At 42.4% G+C, this 20,679-nt stretch overlaps 1 protein-coding gene across 8 annotated transcripts in view; it reads left to right on the top strand.

Annotated features, from left to right (window-relative positions):
• Positions 1-20,679, top strand: part of KALRN (kalirin RhoGEF kinase) — a 1,569,312-nt gene that overhangs the window by 1,149,938 nt on the left and 398,695 nt on the right. For all 8 annotated transcript variants that reach the window (XM_085647304.1, XM_085647302.1, XM_085647305.1 and 5 more), the window contains exon 34: positions 15,748-15,994. In XM_085647304.1, coding sequence (XP_085503430.1) covers positions 15,748-15,994 — 247 coding nt within the window. The remainder of the gene's footprint in view (positions 1-15,747; positions 15,995-20,679) is intronic.

Below are 20,679 nucleotides of genomic sequence, written 5' to 3'. Positions count from 1 at the left end.
TAAGGTGCGCATTTTATTTATTGGCAAGGCGCGGATATGAAGAAAAAGCCATTCTACACAGTTGTACGGAGTCAGAAGGCAAGATAACTTTTCTTTCGAGTTCACAGCCTCCTGCACCAACGTCAAATAGCGACCTGTGGTTTTTGAGTTATAAACGGTGGCGATAATGCACATTTGCTTTATAGGAGGCTGGCACTCTAACTGCCTCTCCCTTCTCTTCCACTCGTGGTGTTTTTCTGTCCATGTCTGTCTACCTGTGCTATTTCTGTCTCTTCGCCTCTTTTGTCTATATCTATCAATGTCTTCATCACTGCCTTTGTCTCTCTAAGTTTTTCCTCCTATCCGAGTTTCTTCCATTCTTTTTATCCAAATTTCACCCTCACTGTTTTATCTGTTTGTCTGCTATTCTTTCTCGCTATCCCCCTTCTCTTTGTTTTTCTGTCTGTTTCTGTACGTCTTTTTTTTATTTATTTTTAAGAAGTTTCCGCACCTGTCTGTCTTACTGTATCTTTTCATCTTTCCCTTTGTCTGTCTCTAACTACTGTGCATTCTTGCCTTTTCTTTTTGTCTCTCTCTTGCTACCTTTCATTCTAACCTCTTTGCCTGCTACTCTTGTTCTGCCAGTCATTTCCTCTTTCATTCTGTATATCAGTTTTTCCTCAACTTTTTTGCCTGACCCTGTATCATTCTCTCCAACTGTGTTTTAATCTTTCTTTCCTTTTCTACATATTTTATCTCGGCCTGCTTCTCTTGGATTTTTATTTACCCCTCTAGTACCTGTTTCTCTCTGTGTCGTTCTGTGTTTATACCTGGAATTCTCTATATGAGCCTCTCCACTTTCTCTCTCATTAGTAAATCATTTCATTCTGTAGAAGAAAGTGTTTTGATTTCGTGGTTATAGCATTGTGTTGTCCAAACGTTTACTCCAGCAAGCTCTAGGGACATATCCCATAAAATGAGCAGTGGGAGTGGCAAGTTAAGACGCAATATCTAGCCTGTGCTAGGATGACTGGTGTCTTAAATAGTTATAAATGCAAAATTTCCATCATAAACAGTGGTAAATTGTTGCTTATCACAATAACTTTTAAGGCATGAACTTCTTTTGGCTGAAAAAGTAGAAGCAGTAGTAGACCCATCTAAAGAAAACAGAGCATATCACAATGGCACAGAAGAAGTAAAAAAAAAAACACAAAACAGACTGCAACACAACAGCCACACTACAAAACAACAGCAAATTGCAATAGTGCAAAAAAAACACAATTTAACACGTCACCACTACAAAAACACCACACAAACATAGGGCAACCCAATATTCCACCAAAAGACTAGATATAAATACAAGTCTAGACACACAATGACTCCCGAAGGAGTGATTTAAATTCCCTCACTTCTATTGTGAGCCATATCTCCAGTATCCAGACACTATTACCTTACCGCTGAAAGCAAAATAAACATGTATATTCTCTCAAGATTAGGCATACTCAAACGATGCAAACATGTTTAGCTTATTACATAAATTGTTAAACATCAAAAGTATCATAAAAAAAGCATCCGGTGCACAGTTTTTCAGGGGTTTTTTGGAGAGAAATATCCATGTAATATTGAGATGTTAGAAGTATAGTCAAATGTTTGCTTTTATGATTATTATAGGACATAGTTCCACAGTTGTGAAAAATGGAAGGGTTCACTGATAGTCCTGGGCTGTAGTGCAATCATTATTCTTACAGAGATGCTGGTTGACTACCATCAGATATGATCTACTGCACTGCTGGTAAAAGATGTCAGGTAAGTTGCCACTCAATGAAAGAGTGGGTTTCGCTGTAAAGGCCACAAGTACTGGAAAGTGAGCACAGGCAAATTGTACGATTAAAAAAAATATATATATATTGGGAGCCTGATTAACAAAATTAAATAGTACCTATAGGAGTACCATGCTTTATCCTCTGATTTTAGAACATTTAGTAACTTTTAGGGAATTACAAAAAGCCCTTCTATGCAGAAAGAAATTGTTGAAAACATGGATTTGCATTTGTATGCCTAAAGATAAACTAGCAGATTTAGCATTTGCACAAAATCTGAAAGTTTTGCCTTAGGCCTAATGTGCAAAGTGCGCTCTTTTTTCCTTCCCTCATCTGAAGGTATATTTCCAAGTCTTTTAATTCTTTGCCCTGCAGCTCCTAAAATACGGACGTATTTGGGCAGGTTTAACAACTAATTGAACGTGCTATAACTGGGTGTGAAAAGGAATTGAGACTGTTTGTGATGTCCCACAAATGTACAACTTTGTGGGTGTTAACAACATTCCGAAATACTGTCTTCTGCTGGCTCCTCTGAAAACACCCATGTCTAATACAGTAGTTCTTAACCTGTGGTTCAGGGACCCCTGGGGGTTTGCAAAGCCTTCTCAGGTGATCTGCGACTATTTAGAAAATTAAATAATATTAACAGATAAATAAGCTTCTTTGGCCTTGTTGGTGGCGCAGGCCACTCACCATTTTCCTGTGCGCTTTAAAACTGCTGCAGATTCCTGCGGTGTTAGGCATTTCATTGTTTGGCCTCATCATGGGCCCAGACTATATGTCCCAGACCTCCCTGTTGCCTGGAAGTAGAGACACCATTTACTGCACTGAGTGGGCACTTTGAAACTGCTGCAGATTCCTGCGGCACGGGCGCTTAATTATTTGTTCTCATCAGGGGCGCTGACCAGTGACCACATGATCCAGACCTCCTTGCTGCCTGGAGGTGGAGACACCATTTACTGCGCGGGGCTGGCGCTTAAAAACTGCAGCAGATTCCCGCAGCACAGGATGCGCCTGGACAAAGACCGGGCCAACAGAAGGCCCTTCTGCGCCTGACTGAGGTCGTACTGGGCTACCGCAATTGATTCCAGCAACTTTGTGACAAAGCTTTTGGATATGTGTAAGAGGTAGTTAATTGCACACTCAAACAGCTCATGTGATAAAATGTCAAACTCTTCACCACTTTTTTAACAAGCGCTATGTGTGTTATAGAGAGGGAGAAAAGTAACACAGAGGAGAGACTGGTAAGTGTTCATCAGATGATTAAGGAATTTCCAGGTACCTCTTCTGCAGATTGTATAGCAGAAACAGTCCGCAGTAAAGGGGGAATTCCCAATCTTGATAAATCAAACCTCTATGTGTGCATAGATACTTTAATTATCAAAAGTCTTACTAATAGCATTTTGGAGTCTACTTCACTGCCAAACAGAAAAGGGAAAATAGCATTCAAAATTACAGATAAAGACCCTAAGGAAAACTGATTTTTTTGAGGTGGGGGTGGGTGGGTCCTTAAGTGTCTAAAAGGACATGGCAACTTCAGTGTCGGAAGGGCTCATATTTCAGCCCTAAATAGACCTGGTCCAGGCATAGCCAGTTCCATGGATATTATAAAGGTAATCGAGGCGTTACTTAAATTCTACATCCTGCGTTAACTAGACTTCAGACGGTCAAACATATTGCGACCAACTCTTCAGATCTGATGAAGGAACTAAAAAAATCAGTGGGTCACCTGTAGGAAGTGACTCCGGGTACAAAAAACGACGATTCATCTAGGAAGTTATTGACAACATCCATGGATATCTCGCAGATGCGACAAGAAATTTGTTTGCAGATGGTGGGCCTAATACGTAATCCGATGGACATCTCCGAGTAGGGGGGATTATGAAATCTTAAATCCAATCTCCATACTGTTTCACCCCAGGATAAGCAACAACATACACCTATAGGTTTTCAGCATAATCACGAACTTCCTTCGCAGACTACACCATTGGTATGTGTATTAAAGAATGTTCCCCTCCCTAGAACCGGGCTTGACAGAGACACGGAAGTCTCTTAAAAAGAAATCTATTCATTGGATAGGGCAAAAAACGAAGTTAACCTAGCCCCATTTCACTGATATAATTATGGTTTGCAGAATAAAGTTGGTGTGTAAGAGCTTCAAGAATGATCCAGGAGATTGTATTGTTGTGAATTTCAAGTTGCCTAAATTTGTAAGGAGAATCTTTGACTGGTACGAATGTGGTTAGTCCTTGTGCTTCTAGGAGTACTGACTGCTGTGCCACTGCGTTATTTTTATTAGCCTGAAGGATGTAAAGGTCGAGGCCATAACACAGAACCTGAGAGAGGGCGGAAAAGGATGATCAATGATTGTAATGTTTCTACTATGAATCCTTTCTCCCCATTGCAATTAATGGATGATAACGAATGACGGACGGCCTGTGGCATTGGTTGCTGACCAATATTTCCATTGCCCATGAGGGAAGAGTATAGACGTCCTGATTTGGCTATCACTTCAGATGTGACATAGTTCACTGTCTTGTGACTTTCCCCCGTAAGAATGACTGGTCCCATATCCTTGATAGATGCCCGTGTGATGGAGTTTCAGCACAATGCACATTGCATTTTTTCCTTTTTTGTAAGTTGTGTGTGGAACTTGGGAAACAACTGGTAATACCTGTGATGCAAAAGCGTAATTTTAGACAATGAAGAGCAGAGATTATCTTTTTACAGCAGCTTTGCACTTTGGAAATTTGTTTTGTCATGTCCAGGTTTTTATGGTCTACTATATTGACACCCAAGAAATTAGGTAGATAGGCAGTCTGAATAATTGTTAAATTGATGGAATTTCATGTATTTTTGTATATAGTGAAATATTTTTAATATAACCTTTATGTTAACTATTTCAAGATGAATTGGATTTTGTATTTTGTCTATGTAATGTTTTTAACTGTGTGCTTTTATCGTTTCTGTTTTAAAAGCGAATAAACCTTATTACATTTAATAAGGCTTCCTCAGATACATTTCAACTCTTACCACAAATCAACCTAACAGGATATAGTATGGATGACGAGTGGGCTCAATTGAATTGAGAAAAGCTCAAACCTTCCAATTAAAATTTCTTTTATTTTTTTAAATATATAAATCTGTTTGTGAATTAAATAAAATAGTTTGTCATTTGTGTATTTGTTTGATGATGCTTGTTTCTGTGTTTTTCTGTATTGTTTTGCACTTCAAACCATAAAAAATGATCAGCCGGGGTCTGCACCTTGAATAATGACTCGGTGGGAGTCCCTGGGTTCTAGTAAAGATTAAGTGGCAGTCCACAGACGCCAGGAGGTTAAGAACTGCTTCTCTAATGTTTGAGAAAATCTGCCTTACTGGCTCATTTTCGGTGTTATAAGAGGGGTTTAAGTTTGGAAAATTGCATTCTGAAGCAAAATATATAAGCATTTTTATTCATGCCCAGGAGGAGAAAATGATGTCAAGTATTCCGTGGGTGATAGTGAGGAAGCATGAAATGCTTTCATCTTCACAAATGTGTTCTTGCCCTCATGCAAAGGTGACATTCTGAGGGAATAGTATTGCCTCCTATGGTAATCATAAATCTCAGTAATATCTGTTTTGTCGCTATGGATAGATAATAAGGATCAAATCACAAGAAAACTCCATTGGATGTGTGGAGGAGGGAACAAGAGGCGTGGGGTTCTAGGAGCTAGCAGCCTCCAATACTAAATGTTTACCACAGAAGAGCTGCTCCTAGTGTGATAACCCAAACGAGTTACAAGAACGTCGTGAGTGTGGGCATCTCACAAAAAGTTATGGACTGGTCTCACACCCCACCTGGTGTCATGCTTCATCATTGACCAGTCCTCGCCCTCCAAAACCTTTGTTTGATGGAGGGCGGGCATACACTTGACGACAAGGATGCACTTCTAAGTGATTAAGTGGGGGCCCGTGACTATGTGAGTGAAGTTAAAAATCATTATAGTAGTCGATAGCGTTTTTAATGTAGAATGAAAACTATATGATATTAAAATTAAAGTGTGACGGTGATTGGGATGGTTATTGTTCCCAACCGTCTAGTGGACGGTCGACATGTTTCTGCCTAAGTGGCCCAAGTGGGTCCATGGCATTCATCAGGACCTAGAAGTAAAGAAAGGGGGCTCCGTTCTTACCAATTTTGGTAAGGTATTACCACTGCGGCAGTGTGGCGGTGGTCACACTTCACCGTTTTGAGCTGCTTCCAATAGTGAAGCCCTAGTTAAATGGACAACTTGTCCCATGGGGGAAGGGGCGGGGGGATCCACAGTTGTGTCTCCTTGTAACTTGTGATCAATGCGTCCCGAAACCTATACGTCCGCTCCCGGTCCTCCCATGGGACAAGTTGTCCATTTAACTAGGGCTTCACTATTGGAAGCAGCTCAAAACGGTGAAGTGTGACCACCGCCACACTCCCGCAGTGGTAATACCTTACCAAAATTGGTAAGAACGGAGCCCCCTTTCTTTACTTCTAGGTCCTGATGAATGCCATGGACCCACTTGGGCAACTTAGGCAGAAACATGTCGACCGTCCACTAGACGGTTGGGAACAATAACCATCCCAATCACCGTCACACTTAAATTTTAATATCATATAGTTTTCATTCTACATTAAAAACGCTATCGACTACTATAATGATTTTTAACTTCACTCACATAGTCACGGGCCCCCACTTAATCACTTAGAAGTGCATCCTTGTCGTCAAGTGTATGCCCGCCCTCCATCAAACGAAGGTTTTGGAGGGCGAGGACTGGTCAATGATGAAGCATGACACCAGGTGGTGTGTGAGACCAGTCCGTAACTTTTTGTGAGATGCCCACACTCACGACGTTCTTGTAACTCGTTTGGGTTATCACACTAGGAGCAGCTCTTTTGTGGTAAACAATAGATAATAAGGATACCATGGGTGTGGATGACGGGGGAGCAGAAACAGTTTAATGTCCTTGCTGCTTGTTAAGTTATTGCTTTTTCCGATTGTTTCTGAAGATTTTGAGATTTTTGGCATGGCTGATTTTGAGTGTTAGTTCATACTAATTCTTGGATACGTTGCCTAAAAATGAGTAGAAGAGAGTGAAACCTTTCCTGAAACGGGTTTTCTGGAAACGACCTGACTTAGACCAAAGATTTGTATTGCCAACTGGTATGGTTGATTTAGAAAATGGGTATTTCGAGGTGTTCACTCTTTGGTCATAGCAGTGTATTCTCTGTCTGGGGGTCCTTGGGTGCAGATCTGGGAAGTCTATAAATCGAACTAGAGGAATCACTGTGACAGTGTATGTTTTTGTGTGGTTAGTAAAGTTAGTTCAGAGTTAAGTCTTTAGATTGTGTTAAAGTCAAGTGCATTTGTTCTTGCGAGATATTTTGTCTAGTTTTATAATCTTTATGAAAGGGTGTGCCAAAAGGCTAATGTTTTTTTTCTTTTTTTTTCTCTGTTGTCATTTGTTCGCTGCGTGGGTCAACCGTGGTGTTCTCCCTGAAAAGCCTTTTTGGTGTCCCTGGGTTGTCATATAACTGGGTATCAATGTTGGCATTTAATCTTTTATCCAGTGGTGGCTCCTCCACTATGGTGGAGGAGTGTTGGACCTCCCTGCCAGCCTCAAAACGTGAAAAATAAAACCACAATAAGCGCAGGTTTATTATTGTTCTATTTCTCGAGTTCTAAGGGCCTGGCTGAGTCTTGGCTGTGGGGCCATCATGTGGGCAGACACGAGAGGAAGTGGTGGGCACTGCTATCAGTGCGCATGTCGGTTTGGCAGGCTGTCTCAGGACGACCAAACCGACATTCGCATTGAGCTGTCTCCTACCTTAGCTGCGTTGCCAGGTTGGAGACGGCAAGCGCAGGCTCCCAGACTCTCTGGGACTGCAAATTAAGGGTACTCCGGCCAATCCTTATGCTGCTTTCATGCTGCCAGCAGCATGAGAGCAGCTTCAGGATTGGCCGTAGGGGAGTGGGGGAGCCTGTGCAGCAGCGAGGACTCGGAGCAGAAGAGAGGGGGACGGCAGGTATGTTCTTTTTTCCCATTTTTTTTCATGTTTTTTTCATTGTCTATTGCCCCATCCCCCCGGTCCCTGGCCTGCCCACGCGACGCCACCCCGCCCGCACACCAGCCACTACTGCTTTTATCACTTGCCATGTGCATCAGTGCTGTTCTACGCTAATTGAAACCGCAATGTGTCTGAGATGTGTTTGATTGGATGTCCAGGTCATCGCTCAAATTGAATGGCTCAAAAACTGAGCTGATGATCTTGGGTCATTCAAGTTTTGCCCTCTCGCCAAACAGCTGGCCCAACTGCATGGGCACCCCGCCTGACCCAAAAAAAGAGATCAAGAGCCTGGGGGTCTGGCTGGAGCCGGACTTGTCCTTTAGGACACACGCCAAGAAGATCGCGGGCGTTTGTTATGGTATGCTCCGGTCGGCCCGTAAGGTTCTCCCCCTGTTACCAGAACTCTCCCGGAAGCTGTTAGTCCAAGGATTAATCATCTCACGCCTGGACTACAGTAACGTGCTCTTTCTTGGAGCACCAGAGTCAACGTTTAAGATCCTGCAACAAGTGCAGAACGCAGCAGCAAGGCTGCTGCGGAATGTTCCGGCCAGGCAGTCAGCCAGGCCTGCTTTAAAAGCACTCCATTGGCTCCCTGTTAAAGAGAGAGTTACCTTTAAGGCCCTGTGCATCGCTCACAAGAGCATACAGGGGAAAGGACCAGCTATTCTGAAGGACATGATTCGCCCTTATAAGTCTACAAGAGCCTTACGCTCTGACAATAAACATTTCCTTCAGACTAAGAGAATCAGGAGAGCCCGCTCAGGGGGCAGGAGTTTTTCTATCCATACAGCGCTCGCCTGGAACTCCCTCCCATTCTCGCTGCGGTCCGAACCAAACCTTCTTAGATTCCGGAAACATCTGAAAACGTATCTGTTCCCAGAATAACTGTAGCTTCTCTGTTTTCTATTAGTAGCCTGCTCTTGGTCTCTAAGCGCTGGGATGCCTCATGGTAACCGTGCGCGGTACAAAATTCAATAATAATAATAATAATAATTTCACCCTTGTGGTCCTGGACTCTCTTAACGTCTTGTGATGTGTGAGTGTGATGGTATTGATAGAGTGCAATGTTAAGTTTAAGGTACCTTTATCTGTGTGCTTTTAGGGTGTATATTGGTGTTGTGTGTGTCCGAACTACTCATTAGGCTGTGCTTTACCAGTGTTATGGCTTTGGAACTGTATAGTGTGCGTGATGGCGAGTGGCTGCTGTTGCGGCCTAGCATGTGACGTATACGTATGACCATTAGTAGGTGAGACTGTAACTGTGTTGTGTGGGACATTGTTGTCTTAAGGGTACTTTGATTGCCTTTTCTTCTGTGAATAGTGCAAGAAAAGACTATTCAATTGTTATGATACATTTAGCTTCAGTAATTCGAATACCCTACTCAAAGCTGTCATTTATGAATAATCTCATTTATTCATCATAGAAACGTAAGAAGGGGGACTCAGATAATTGTTTAAGCATACCCTACATTTTAACCAAGAAAGGTTGTGATTATATGTTGTAATGTTTTGGAGGCATTTTTATTCCAGTCTACACAATTCTTTCCCATTTCAACCCAATAATAAGGATACTGGGCTAGTCAGCGTCACGCTGGGATTCATGTTGTAGCTACATGCATGAGTAAAACCAATCTTTTAGTGAAAAACTATTTTGCAGTCCTCTGCTTACTATTTGGTCATGAGATTTTTTTTTCTTTTGGTGGGATATCTTTTGGAGTGACTGATTACAAACTTGATTCTGTGCACTAGTATTTATGCATGTTTGGCACGTTTAGAGGTGCATTAAGCATTGTCTAGTTGGTAAAGTAACACTCAAACAAGATGTTGATACGTCAACCCATGGTTGTCTTGTCCGAAATTGTTTGGATCTTTGTTAATAACACAGTACAAGTAAAATATGCTTTATGGTAATATTGAATAGAATAAATGTAGAAAATTGCTCATGCACACTTGTGAGTTAATGTGTGAAACAGTGGACATATAATAGACAAGAGCAAGAGACATTGGGGTTGGTTAGTGCCTAATACTGATTTTTACATCAGAGATAAAAGTGTTAGGTTACAGTTGGGGTAAGCAAAACATTTGATTTAATTGTGTCGACAATGTTCTGGCAAACTGATGATTTAAGTGGCCCTTTTCAGGACCGGAATAATTGGCAAATAGTTGTGGACTGAGTTTGCTGCAGTCATGATATTATGTTTTGAAAATAGATGAAAGAAAATACTGAAAAGGAAACCAATTTATAACTTTTTAGTGATCAGTTTCATCCTTTTGTGTGGCGCACCACAGGACTAAGTAAATTTGAGCTTTGTACCGAGCCATGTAACTATTTAGGTTCTCACTTGATATGCCTTGTTTTTATCTAAACATAGATAGATGATTGTATATTTAAAAAGGCAACAAAGGTATATTTTAGATTCGTTGCACTGTTAAGTAAATACCTGGGTAACGTTTTCTAGGGTTCTCTAATGAGGAAAAACATAATCCTAATAAAATCCCTCGTTTTTGGCTCGTAGTAGCTTTATGCACCTAAACTTGTCTAGGTGTAATTTAAAATCGTATTGTCCCATTATTTCTCTGGATCTGGCAAAGTAAAAAAGTCCTCTTCCTATTTGAGGATACCCTGTGTCTGTGATATTGTTATATCCAAGTTTAGATTATTACTACTTGTCTACGGATTTGCCTCCCTTTACGTCTGTATTCTATGGCCTAGACATGGATTTTGGGAGTCTGGTGAATATACTGTGTAATTTTGTGCTCTGTTCTGTTGTGTAGTTTACTCCATATGTTGTAGAAATCAATGCATGGTTTGTGAAAACTAAGCACCTGAAGAGGCGAAAGTGCGAAGTGGAACTCGGTGTTGCTCTTCCAATGATAAACCACACATTGTTGTCTCTGATTAGAAAAATACTGGGGTTTTCCATATATATAATAGAGATGTAATCACAATCGTAGTACAATGCAGACATAGTGGAACATTGTATGGGATGGCTAGAATCGCTGTCCTGCGCACCTCTTCCTAGCGTCCATTTTGCAGATTTTGACGTGACTCTGAAAGAGGTTGGACCACAGCTGGCTGCGTGGTCCCTTCGGAGATAAGCCCACACGGAAGCTGCACTTGAGAGATAAAATGCTGTGCTGATTGTGAACGTGTCGGTTTGTGTTCCACACCGCTCTCTTAACAAATGTACTCAAAGAATGGTCCTGGCTGGAGGCCAGCGCATGCGCAGTGACAGCACGCCTCTCATCCGCTCTCTCCATGGAGATGTTGTATGTACAGGGGTCAGGGATGCCCTTGCCCCAATATGCTCTCATGGCAACTAATCTTGGAAAAACAGACACAAACAGGAGGGTCTGTTTTGCTTTACAGACACGTGGTATTTCATTGCCGGGTCTGTGCCAAAAGGACAACACTTTATGGAAATTAAACTTTTCTCTTTAATTCGGATTGCCTCTTTGTTCAAGGTAACATAAAAGCAAGTGAAGTGTTCGTTAGGAACACACTGTCCACTTTTTCTAGGTCTTGGATGGAAGGACTGAGTTTAATTTGCGTCGGTGGTGGTTACAGGCTGTCTTTAAAAAAAAAAAAAAACAGCATTGGCATAGCCAATAGGTCTCGCCTTTGGGACCTTATAAGTGTTTAGCCATGCAACAGTTGCATAACAAAATTTTATATTATGTGCAAAACTAACATCATGAGTTGAAAACGAAAAATAGCACAATCACCCAGGTGGTAAAATTTAATCTGGAAAGTTGAAAGCCAAAATGGAAAGGGTAACAGAGCAGAGGACAGGGAACGTGAAGAGCAACAAGGTAATAGCAGTTGCAAACAAGGGCCATTGCAGAATGGTCTGTGGTACCAGCTGGTGCCCATGATATACTTTCTGAACTAAATAGAGCCCGCAGATCTTCTAGCTAGTGGACCAAGTGTCCCTTTAAGTCCCCGGGAGACAGCGATGGCCACAGAGCATTGCATCTCCTTCAGAGGATGTGTATATCATACAGGCCAACATCCGAAGGGGGTTTCTGCCGCAATGCATCCCCGAACGTGTGTATCCATGGGCCGGCGCATTAGGCGATGCCATCACCTTTTTATCGTAAGTGACTGGGTAGCTAAATGTGATGGAGTGGCAAATATATATCTGATTGAGATAGGTTTCTATTGGAAAATATACTTAACTTCCCAAAATTGGTTTACTCTCGTTTTTGTTCTTTCCTTGGCTATGCCTGTTATCCATGGCATAGCCTTGCCCATGTTGGGCAGCATATATATCTATATATATATATCCTGGGGGGAAGGTAGAAAGACTGAAATAATACAATTGCTAGGGGGAGCACAAGCCTTTGCCCCTATCCCTGGTGGCTAGTGGGTTGGTCCCTACTTGGGGATCTCTCTCCTGTGGCGATCACCAAGCAGGGACCCACTGGGCAGAAGTATCATTGGAAATGGGAGATCCCTGAGAACTGATTCATTGAAAGTAAACAAGCACATGGGCTCATTTTACTTTCAGTTTACTGTAATGACGACAGCGCACTCGGCACACTGATCTTCATTACAGAAAAAAAATCATGCTGCTCAGAAAGCTGTTCCCGAGCAGCCTGATGAGAAAAAAATAATAAAGCACTCCCTCTGGTTCAGAGCACCAGAGGAGCCTTTATAACCCTCACCAGTATCGGCCAATGGCCGACAGACTCACTGGGGAATAAGTGCGGCTGTTGGCTATTGGCCGACGACTGCACTAAAAGGGTTAACTAATATGCTGTTGACTTTTTTTTCACAAAAAATTATAGCCAAAAAGAGTGCTGCTTTTCTGCCAGACCTGTGGAGATGCAAATTTCTGACTTATTTTTATAATCTCGTTTATAATACCAACCTTCACTTGCAACGGCCTGCACATGGCTTGGAGTGTCTCCAATTGGCTAGTAAATAACGTGATCCTAATTAATACCTGCAATTCTCTTTGAAATTGAGGCACATAACCATAATCTATTGATAGTCAATTTTAATAATGCTTTGTAATTAGTTTTCTATCAGTAGACCTGCCGTCATAATGAGATGTATTATTAGATTTTGTAAATACATTGTGTAAATCTGGTATTTTCTCCCCTCTGCCATAGTCTTTAAGAAATTTGTTGTCCCAGATGTTTATAGATTAGATATATCCAAAGTAGCTCTTGCAGGATCCATGCCAGATTTTCAGGATAACCACTGACTTTGTAAAATTACGTCTAATTTGTTGTGTGTCAGGGTCAAAGACCTATGATCCTTATTAAGCGTCCATTCATTTTTCCTGAGTATTATCTGTGATGATAGACATTGTGCGGTAATGGGTGGAGAGAGAGCCACTAGGCAATATTGGTGAAACATCGGGTTAGATTATTTTTTTTTAACACTGCTGCTTGCTTTAACTGACGTTTCTAAATTCGTTCACGTTTGACATGTAAATCCGTCCCTTCAAAGTCTTCCTTAGATCCTTCTGGATGCTGGCAACTTAGATGCCAGGATGTCTAGCACAGTGTGTAATTGGTAAAAAAAAAATCTTTGCCTCCTGAATAGTATTTTTCAGATTTGTTTATATGAAATGTCTGCCATAAATCTGAAAATATTTCTACAACTATGATTGCACAAAAGAGTGAAGGTGACATCTAGGCTTCTGGGCTAGCGCTAACTCACTGTGAACATGTGTTAAAAATGGCGTTCCTGGTTGGCTGAGGTATGCACCCAGACCAGTCAGGAACTGCCCCTCTAGTCAGGGTAAGCTAGATACACAATAAGATAACCTGTGCTAACCCTCTGGTAGCTTGCACATAGAGCAGTTTGACTTATGTACAAAGGCAATATGTAAAGTATCTGTGCAACACACACCCACACGCAGTAACAATGAATAAACCACAAAAATACTCCACACAGGGTTAATAATATGATTATATTTTTATGAATAAAACAAGACCAAAACTACAAAAATCCTATAAGAACTAAAGAATAAATCAAAGACAGTGCTTAGAAGTCAGTAGTGCTAAAAGGTTACGCTAGACTGGGGTAAATCCAAAGTTAAGGCCGACTACTGTGGAGTATGGGCCGGATACAGTTCCAAATAGGTCCCACACCTTCTGGAGCGAAGTGCCCTATTCACGGGGGGATGATCGCCGGGAGCAAGTAGAGCGTCGCAAGCTAAGATCCTGCCAACGCAAAGAGTCCAGGTGTTGCGGACAGCAGATGGGGGCCTCACGATCGCAGGCAGCGATGCTTGCTGTGAGAGGACATTATGCTGCGGCAGCTCGTGCAGCTCTTTCGAGCGAGCAGCTCAGTCCCAGTGCGAACATGGCAGTTCGTGGTCCCGTAGAGCCCAAATGCTTGATTTCAGTGGCCCAAGAGCTCTAGGTGATGAAAGCAGCTGCAGAACCCGCTTCTGAGGCCCAGAACTTCCGGTGGTCCCCTCAGGCAAGGACAGGGCTCACAGAAGGCAGAGTCCAGCAGCGCCAACAGAATTGTTGGAGGTCTTTCCTGTCCATCAGACTTCATAAAACAGGAGGCAAGACAGCAAGCCCTTGGAGATCACTTGGAGGGAAGACAGAGTCCAGCAGCTCTCCTTCCAGCAGAGTCAGGGAGAAGCAGGGCAACAAGCTGAAAAGCAGTCCAGTTGACTCCATTAAGCAGCACTGCAGCCCTTCTGATAGAGGTCCAGAAGTGTCTGATTTTAGGGGGGCAGATACCCAGTACTTATGCCCAAAAGTGCCATTGATGTAGGGGGTGACTTCAAAAGAGAACTCTCTGACGTGCACAAGGATCCCTTTCAACCCAGTCCTGTCTCCCAGGCTAACCCTGTGGGGGTAAATCAGTGCTTTATGTGAGGACAGGACATAACCTATTTAGATGTAAGTGTGAGCCATTTCTTCTCCTTCCTGCCCAGGAAGGCTATCAAAATGCAAAAGAGTACTCTGTCACATCCATCCCTTCCTGTGTTTGTGGCTGTCTAGCGGGAATGCACAAAGAGTAGTTGTTACCCAGCTCAGACCTGTTTTGGAGGCAGGCTTTCAGGCACCAAGAGCAGTAAGTACAGAGAAATATCCACTTTCTAAATCAGCATTTGTAAAACAGTAATGTTAAATCTAACTTCCCCCGATAAGGAGGATTTATCATTACCATTCTAAACACATCAAACATGAAAAAGCTACTCCTTTCTGATCAGGAATTACTGCTTGAATGTATTATAAGGAATTACTAATGCAGACATGTAAGAAGGATAGGCCTCAGTAGTGAAAAACGAAATAGCATGTTTGTCACTACCAGGACATGCAAAACATAAAGGTACATATCTTACCTTTTACTTACATAGCAACCTGCCATTTGGGTTACTTGGGTCCTACCTGAAGAGTGACTAATATGTGATAAAAAGGGAGTTTAAGACATGGCAAGTAGTTTTAAATGCCAAGTCGAAGTGGCAGTAAACCTGGTTATATGGTATACCACTTTACAAGGCACATATCAGTACAACAAATATGTCAATCGGGTGTATACCTATTTCATCATATTTAGGGGAGAGGAACATGCACTTTAGCACTGTTCAGCAGTGGTAAAGTGCTCAGTCCTTAGACCAACAGAAAGGGTTCAGCAAAAAGAGGAGGAGGCGGCAGGGGCGGACTGGGAAGAGAGACCAGCCCTGGCCATTCCACTTGACATAAGGACAGACACCAGTGTTTCAGAAGTTCAAACTTTTACTTGTTTTTAAAAGCCTTTCCATCATTTAAAGTTTGAATATTTAATTTCAAATTGATTAAAAACAAACTGTCATTATGAAGGCTGTGATGATAAGGGAAAAATAAATATGCACAATTTTAAATTGGATCCCCTCTTCTCTTTAGTTATCTGGAGGTTGTGAGCTGACTGTGGTACTACAAGACTTCATTGCCGGCAACAGCACCGAGCTGAGCATCCAGGTGGGGCAGACAGTGGAGCTGCTGGAAAGGCCCAGCGAGCGCCCCGGCTGGTGCTTGGTGCGGACAACTGACCGGAGCCCGCCCCTGGAAGGCCTGGTGCCCAGCAGTACTCTCTGCATCTCTCACTCGCGCAGCAGTGTGGAGATGGAATGCTTCTTCCCATCAGGAAAAGGTAGGCAGTCTGTTGCTGGTTTGTGTCTTTTTGTGATGTATGTAACCTGGACAGCATCGCAGTGCACTGCAGTTAGCTACTCTTATTGCGCGCCGATGTCATATGGGGTGCTGTGACACAAGGGCTGACTTCACTTCCGGTTTCTTTAGGTCAATAGAACGTGGGAGGAAAGTGGCTTAAGCTCTATTCCAACAAATAAGGTAGGGGGAGGGGTTGTGTGATACGTAACCTTTTCACAATGACCTCAATTGTTGCATACTTGTGTTTCATATATCAGATCTTTCTTCAAGTGCTGATGCTGGCACTGTTACCTACCAGTTCATCTTTGGTTAGAGAACCTGTGTTCATTTTGAAACCTCTGCATGCAGCAGGATGAGGTCTTGGCGTGCTCTTCAGGTACTGTAGGCCGCACTGGACTCTCGCGCGCTCTATCAGCCTGTACCCAGCAGGTAATGGCTAGGCATCCTACCTCTGCCTGCTCTTCGCTTCAGTGTGTACCTTCGCAGAAAAGAGCACAATTCAGCTATCGTGTACAACATCGAGACACTTCCCATACTAGCCAGATTGCAAACACACTCTATTCCACCCATAGCACTCCAACGGAGCTGCACAATGCATGTCCGTAAATGCACATCATTTGGATATGAAGCACCTATATAAGTGGAAATATAGTGGTACAATGTGTTATTCATTCACTTGCCTTTTATGGATTGTCCCGGCAGAGTTCCCACATAATCTTATAAATTCAAGGGTACTGAAAAGATGAAAGATATAGTTGTCTGTACTGGCTTTTAAACAGGCCATTACCAGTTCACACATTTCTCTGCAGCCGGTGCTTAACGCACACTGCTATGTTATGTAGCAAAGTACATCACTGCTTTTTTGTGTATTACAAATGGTCCTATATTTCTAGTACGTTGGTACCCTGCCGCCACCATCAGTTTGAGAGTGTTTCCCAGATCCATACCTCGAGTGCGCTGATTTCACTAGCTGTGTAAAGTATGCAACAGACGACCGCAGAGCAAGGAACTGTAGCCAGACTCTTTTTGGGGAGAAATGCAAAGGATATGTGGCTTCCCATTGAAATGCCGAGGACACAGTAAGGTTTGCCCGTAGAGCTCCAAAGAGGGGGCCATCAGTGGGGCTTGTGGCACTGCCAGGAATCCCGGTTTACACATGCAGGATGTGCTTTGTTTATCTGAGGCCATGGACCCTCTTTGGGGCAGAGGAGCAGGCAGCCCGCCGAGCAGTCAAGACTTAAACACCTAAACCGTTAAGTTTCTTCTTTTTCACCCATCTTCCGTTTAACCTGGTTATTATTTTAGGTTTCTGTATGGAATATGAAATGCTTATATACATTCATCTAGGCGGTCCCAGTGCTTTATGGTCCCCTCTTTACATCTCAGATTTCCATGAAGGGCCTCCTCACCTTTGGAGGCCTCTGGCTGCTGCTGCTGACATAACGTGTTCCTGCATGAGCGGCTCTGAGGGTTGTGTCTGCTGTCATTCGGTCTGAGTGTCTAATCACAGGGTTGAATTTCGGTCTGTGATTCAGTCGTTCACCATTCTTTTGGCCATGAGTGTCTGCTTGGCAATAATAACTACTACTCTGTGGCGTGAGTGCTTTACAGTAATTTATTTTATCATCTGCGCTCCATAAATGCTCAGTATTATTACTCACCATTAGGTGTTTACACTCAGGCCTGTTCATAAAGACTTTATTTGATGTTTTCTATTTGCAGAGCTGTTATTTAAACTCCATTATATAGTATGCCATGCATGACAATGTGATACCAGAACACGGAGTCCCAAGTATCGCGCTACTAAACCATCGACCTAAAAATATTGTGCGTGACACTACCCAAAGGATCTGTGAAATGACGAAGTGTAAAATGCATTACCCTGAAAATTAAAACTTTCTATGAATACAAAGGCAGGGAGTGACCCGAACAATGCAGGAACAAGCGCTGTGTTACAAACTAGTTGTTACTGTGACAAGTTATCTTTGAGGGCAATCAGTTTGTCAGTCGTTTAAAGTGGGTTATCACCTGGGTGACCTAATCAAGTGATAAATGGGTATAGGTTCATGTTGAAAGATTTTAGGGGGTATGTGACTTTGTTTTGAATATGTTTGTGTTTACATCCAATGTTTTTTTCACGTGTAGTCCAAAAACACAGCTGGTGAAAGAATGCGTCTCATTGTACGTGCTTTCCTTGATGCAGAATTGTTTATAATAGTGGTTTACCTGCTGTATGGCGTCTGTTGCTTAAATGTGCCCTAATCTCAGCCACAGGTGTACTCAAGAGTTTCCACAATCGCAACCTGAAATCCTAAAGTGACGAAGGAGGTTATAATTACAATCCCCATCATCATGTTTATACAACTGAGGAATGTTCTGTATGTCTAGCAGTGCACAGAGGGTGAAAATTGGTGGACTGGAATGTGGTCCGCGTGATTGCCAATGCGAAGATGAATTCAAGTGTTACACTTTAGTTGTTATAGTGGACATCCTAAGCGTGAAGGGTATGCACAGATGTGAGACTCATGCTCACTGTGCCTTGGGACTCAGGCAATACCTCATTGATGAGACCTAGGAGGGCCAAAACTGGTCTAGGGTGTTATGTGTTTCTGTCTGGAGGGGCCATGGCTTAGCAGATCAGGGCAGGCGGTTCCAATGGAGCAGGACCAGGACTGGCTTGCATATACCTGTTCACTGTCTTTACATGGAATGAGGTGAATACAAGCTCTCCTTCCATCAACTTATTGTTAGCATGCCGATATCAGATAGTAGTGAGCCCTGAGGAACATCAATGTTATAGACCAGTGGCAAGATTTTAACTTTTAAAAATGTTTATCCAACACTGCATCTTCTCTCTTATCATTATATGATTTACCATGTCTCAACAGGCACAGAAATAAATATATATGCAGTCTTTGTTTCGAGCATTGGAAAATTATAGAGCCTCATTCTTGGAGGGGATGCCCAGGAGTCAGGCCTGTAAAGTCCAGGCACGATCGCTCCTTCGCATGTACGCGAGTTTGAGCTATTAGCATTGTAAATGTCAATGCCTTCTATTTATGTTTTGGTTTTTAAAACCTAAATAAAAGGCATTGTCATTTACAATGCCAGTGGCTTAAACTCTCGTAAATGCGAGACCTATTTATTGCATTGCAAATACCTGTTTTTCACTAATGTTCCTGGGTTGTTTCCTGCCCACTCTATAACAAGATTTACAAACTCTTTGATGTGTTTGAGTTCCACTGCTCAGAATAAAAGACCTTGCTTACACGTTCTCTTTCTTGTCCTTTCAAATGCGACTATAATATCCATGTTTCCCGTGTTCATGCAGGTTTTAGCCGAATAAATAATATTTCTGAAATGCACCACAGTCTTCTGACTGACAGGTACGGTTGCATGGCTTGTAGGAGACAACGAGGAAAGGAATGCGTCTCCCGTAAACTGGAGTTTGCAGTGCTGCAACCTTAGCGAATGAAAACTGCCTGGAGTTGAAGTGGTGACATGGGGCCTGCAGACCTTCTTCAAGCCTTAGCAGTCGCCGTTTATGCTGTGTCCGCGCTCGTGATTTTACCTCGTGCTAGTACAGCCAGCATGACTGCTGTCCCACGAAAGTGCAATATTGTTGTCGCCCACTAGGTGGCACTGCTGCACCATATATTAGGAATGCTTTTGAAATCTTCTGTCATTGTAGGAACACTTAGCTTTAGAAGAAAGATATCAAGTCGCTATGCTGCCCTTATGGTATGATACATGATAACTAACAGTGATAACATTTAGTTGACCCTTTTTACGCGGTAGCACAATATGCTAATGTAAGACCTATGTCGAAATGCTGTTGCAATCGTGTGCCCTTAAGTCCCGTGACTGTTCAGCTTTGTTTCCGTTTCTTCTGCTTTTAATTGCGTTTAGTGATTTTATTATCTCTATCTTTATTATCTTCTTTTTATGTTCACTGTTACTTTATCGCGTTTTCTATTATTTCCTTTCACACTTCTAGTCTTTCTCTGTCACCTTTTATTCGCCTCCCCCCTTATTCTAAGTTAATTTAACGCCATTGGCCTTCCCACTGTACTGAGCTCATTATGAGACACTGACCGATGACCCATTGTCTAATTAATTTCGGACACCAGTACAAGGAGGAATCTGTGTGTCAGGCGATCTTCTAGCGTTCACCACAATACCACTTCAAAATAGAAAAAATTCGCTCTACGATGGAGAAAATGCTATGCAAAGAAAAATGAATTTGGGCGTATTGCACGCTGTCCTGATTATATTAGAAATAGTGCATCTAAATGCTTGAACTTTGGTCTGTAAACAGAAGTTCCAAGCTGGTCAGTGGTCATCGTCTCAGTGTGTTTCTTAAATACAGTCATTGGATTGGGGTTGGCTTTACTATTTCATTAGACCAACCGATCTCTGTTGCCTGTATCGAGGTGAGCGATATTTTTTTATGAATAAGAACATTTCCATTACTCACGGTAAAGAGGAGATAAAGCAAGATAGAAGCGTGCAGCCTTTTTGGAACGTCCTTCTAGTATCCTGGCATGCTGGAAGATTTAAAGGACGCCAGGCATACTTCTACTGTGGTCGACAAAACTGTGAACTGCAAAAAAGAGCATTGGCAGGCTGCAACAATGTCCAACCATGCTTTGACGTGAATCTACA

Source organism: Triturus cristatus, chromosome 3_2 (assembly GCF_964204655.1).
Source record: "Triturus cristatus chromosome 3_2, aTriCri1.1, whole genome shotgun sequence".
Lineage (NCBI taxonomy): Eukaryota > Metazoa > Chordata > Amphibia > Caudata > Salamandridae > Triturus > Triturus cristatus.
This window is presented reverse-complemented; position numbering and strand designations above follow the sequence as displayed.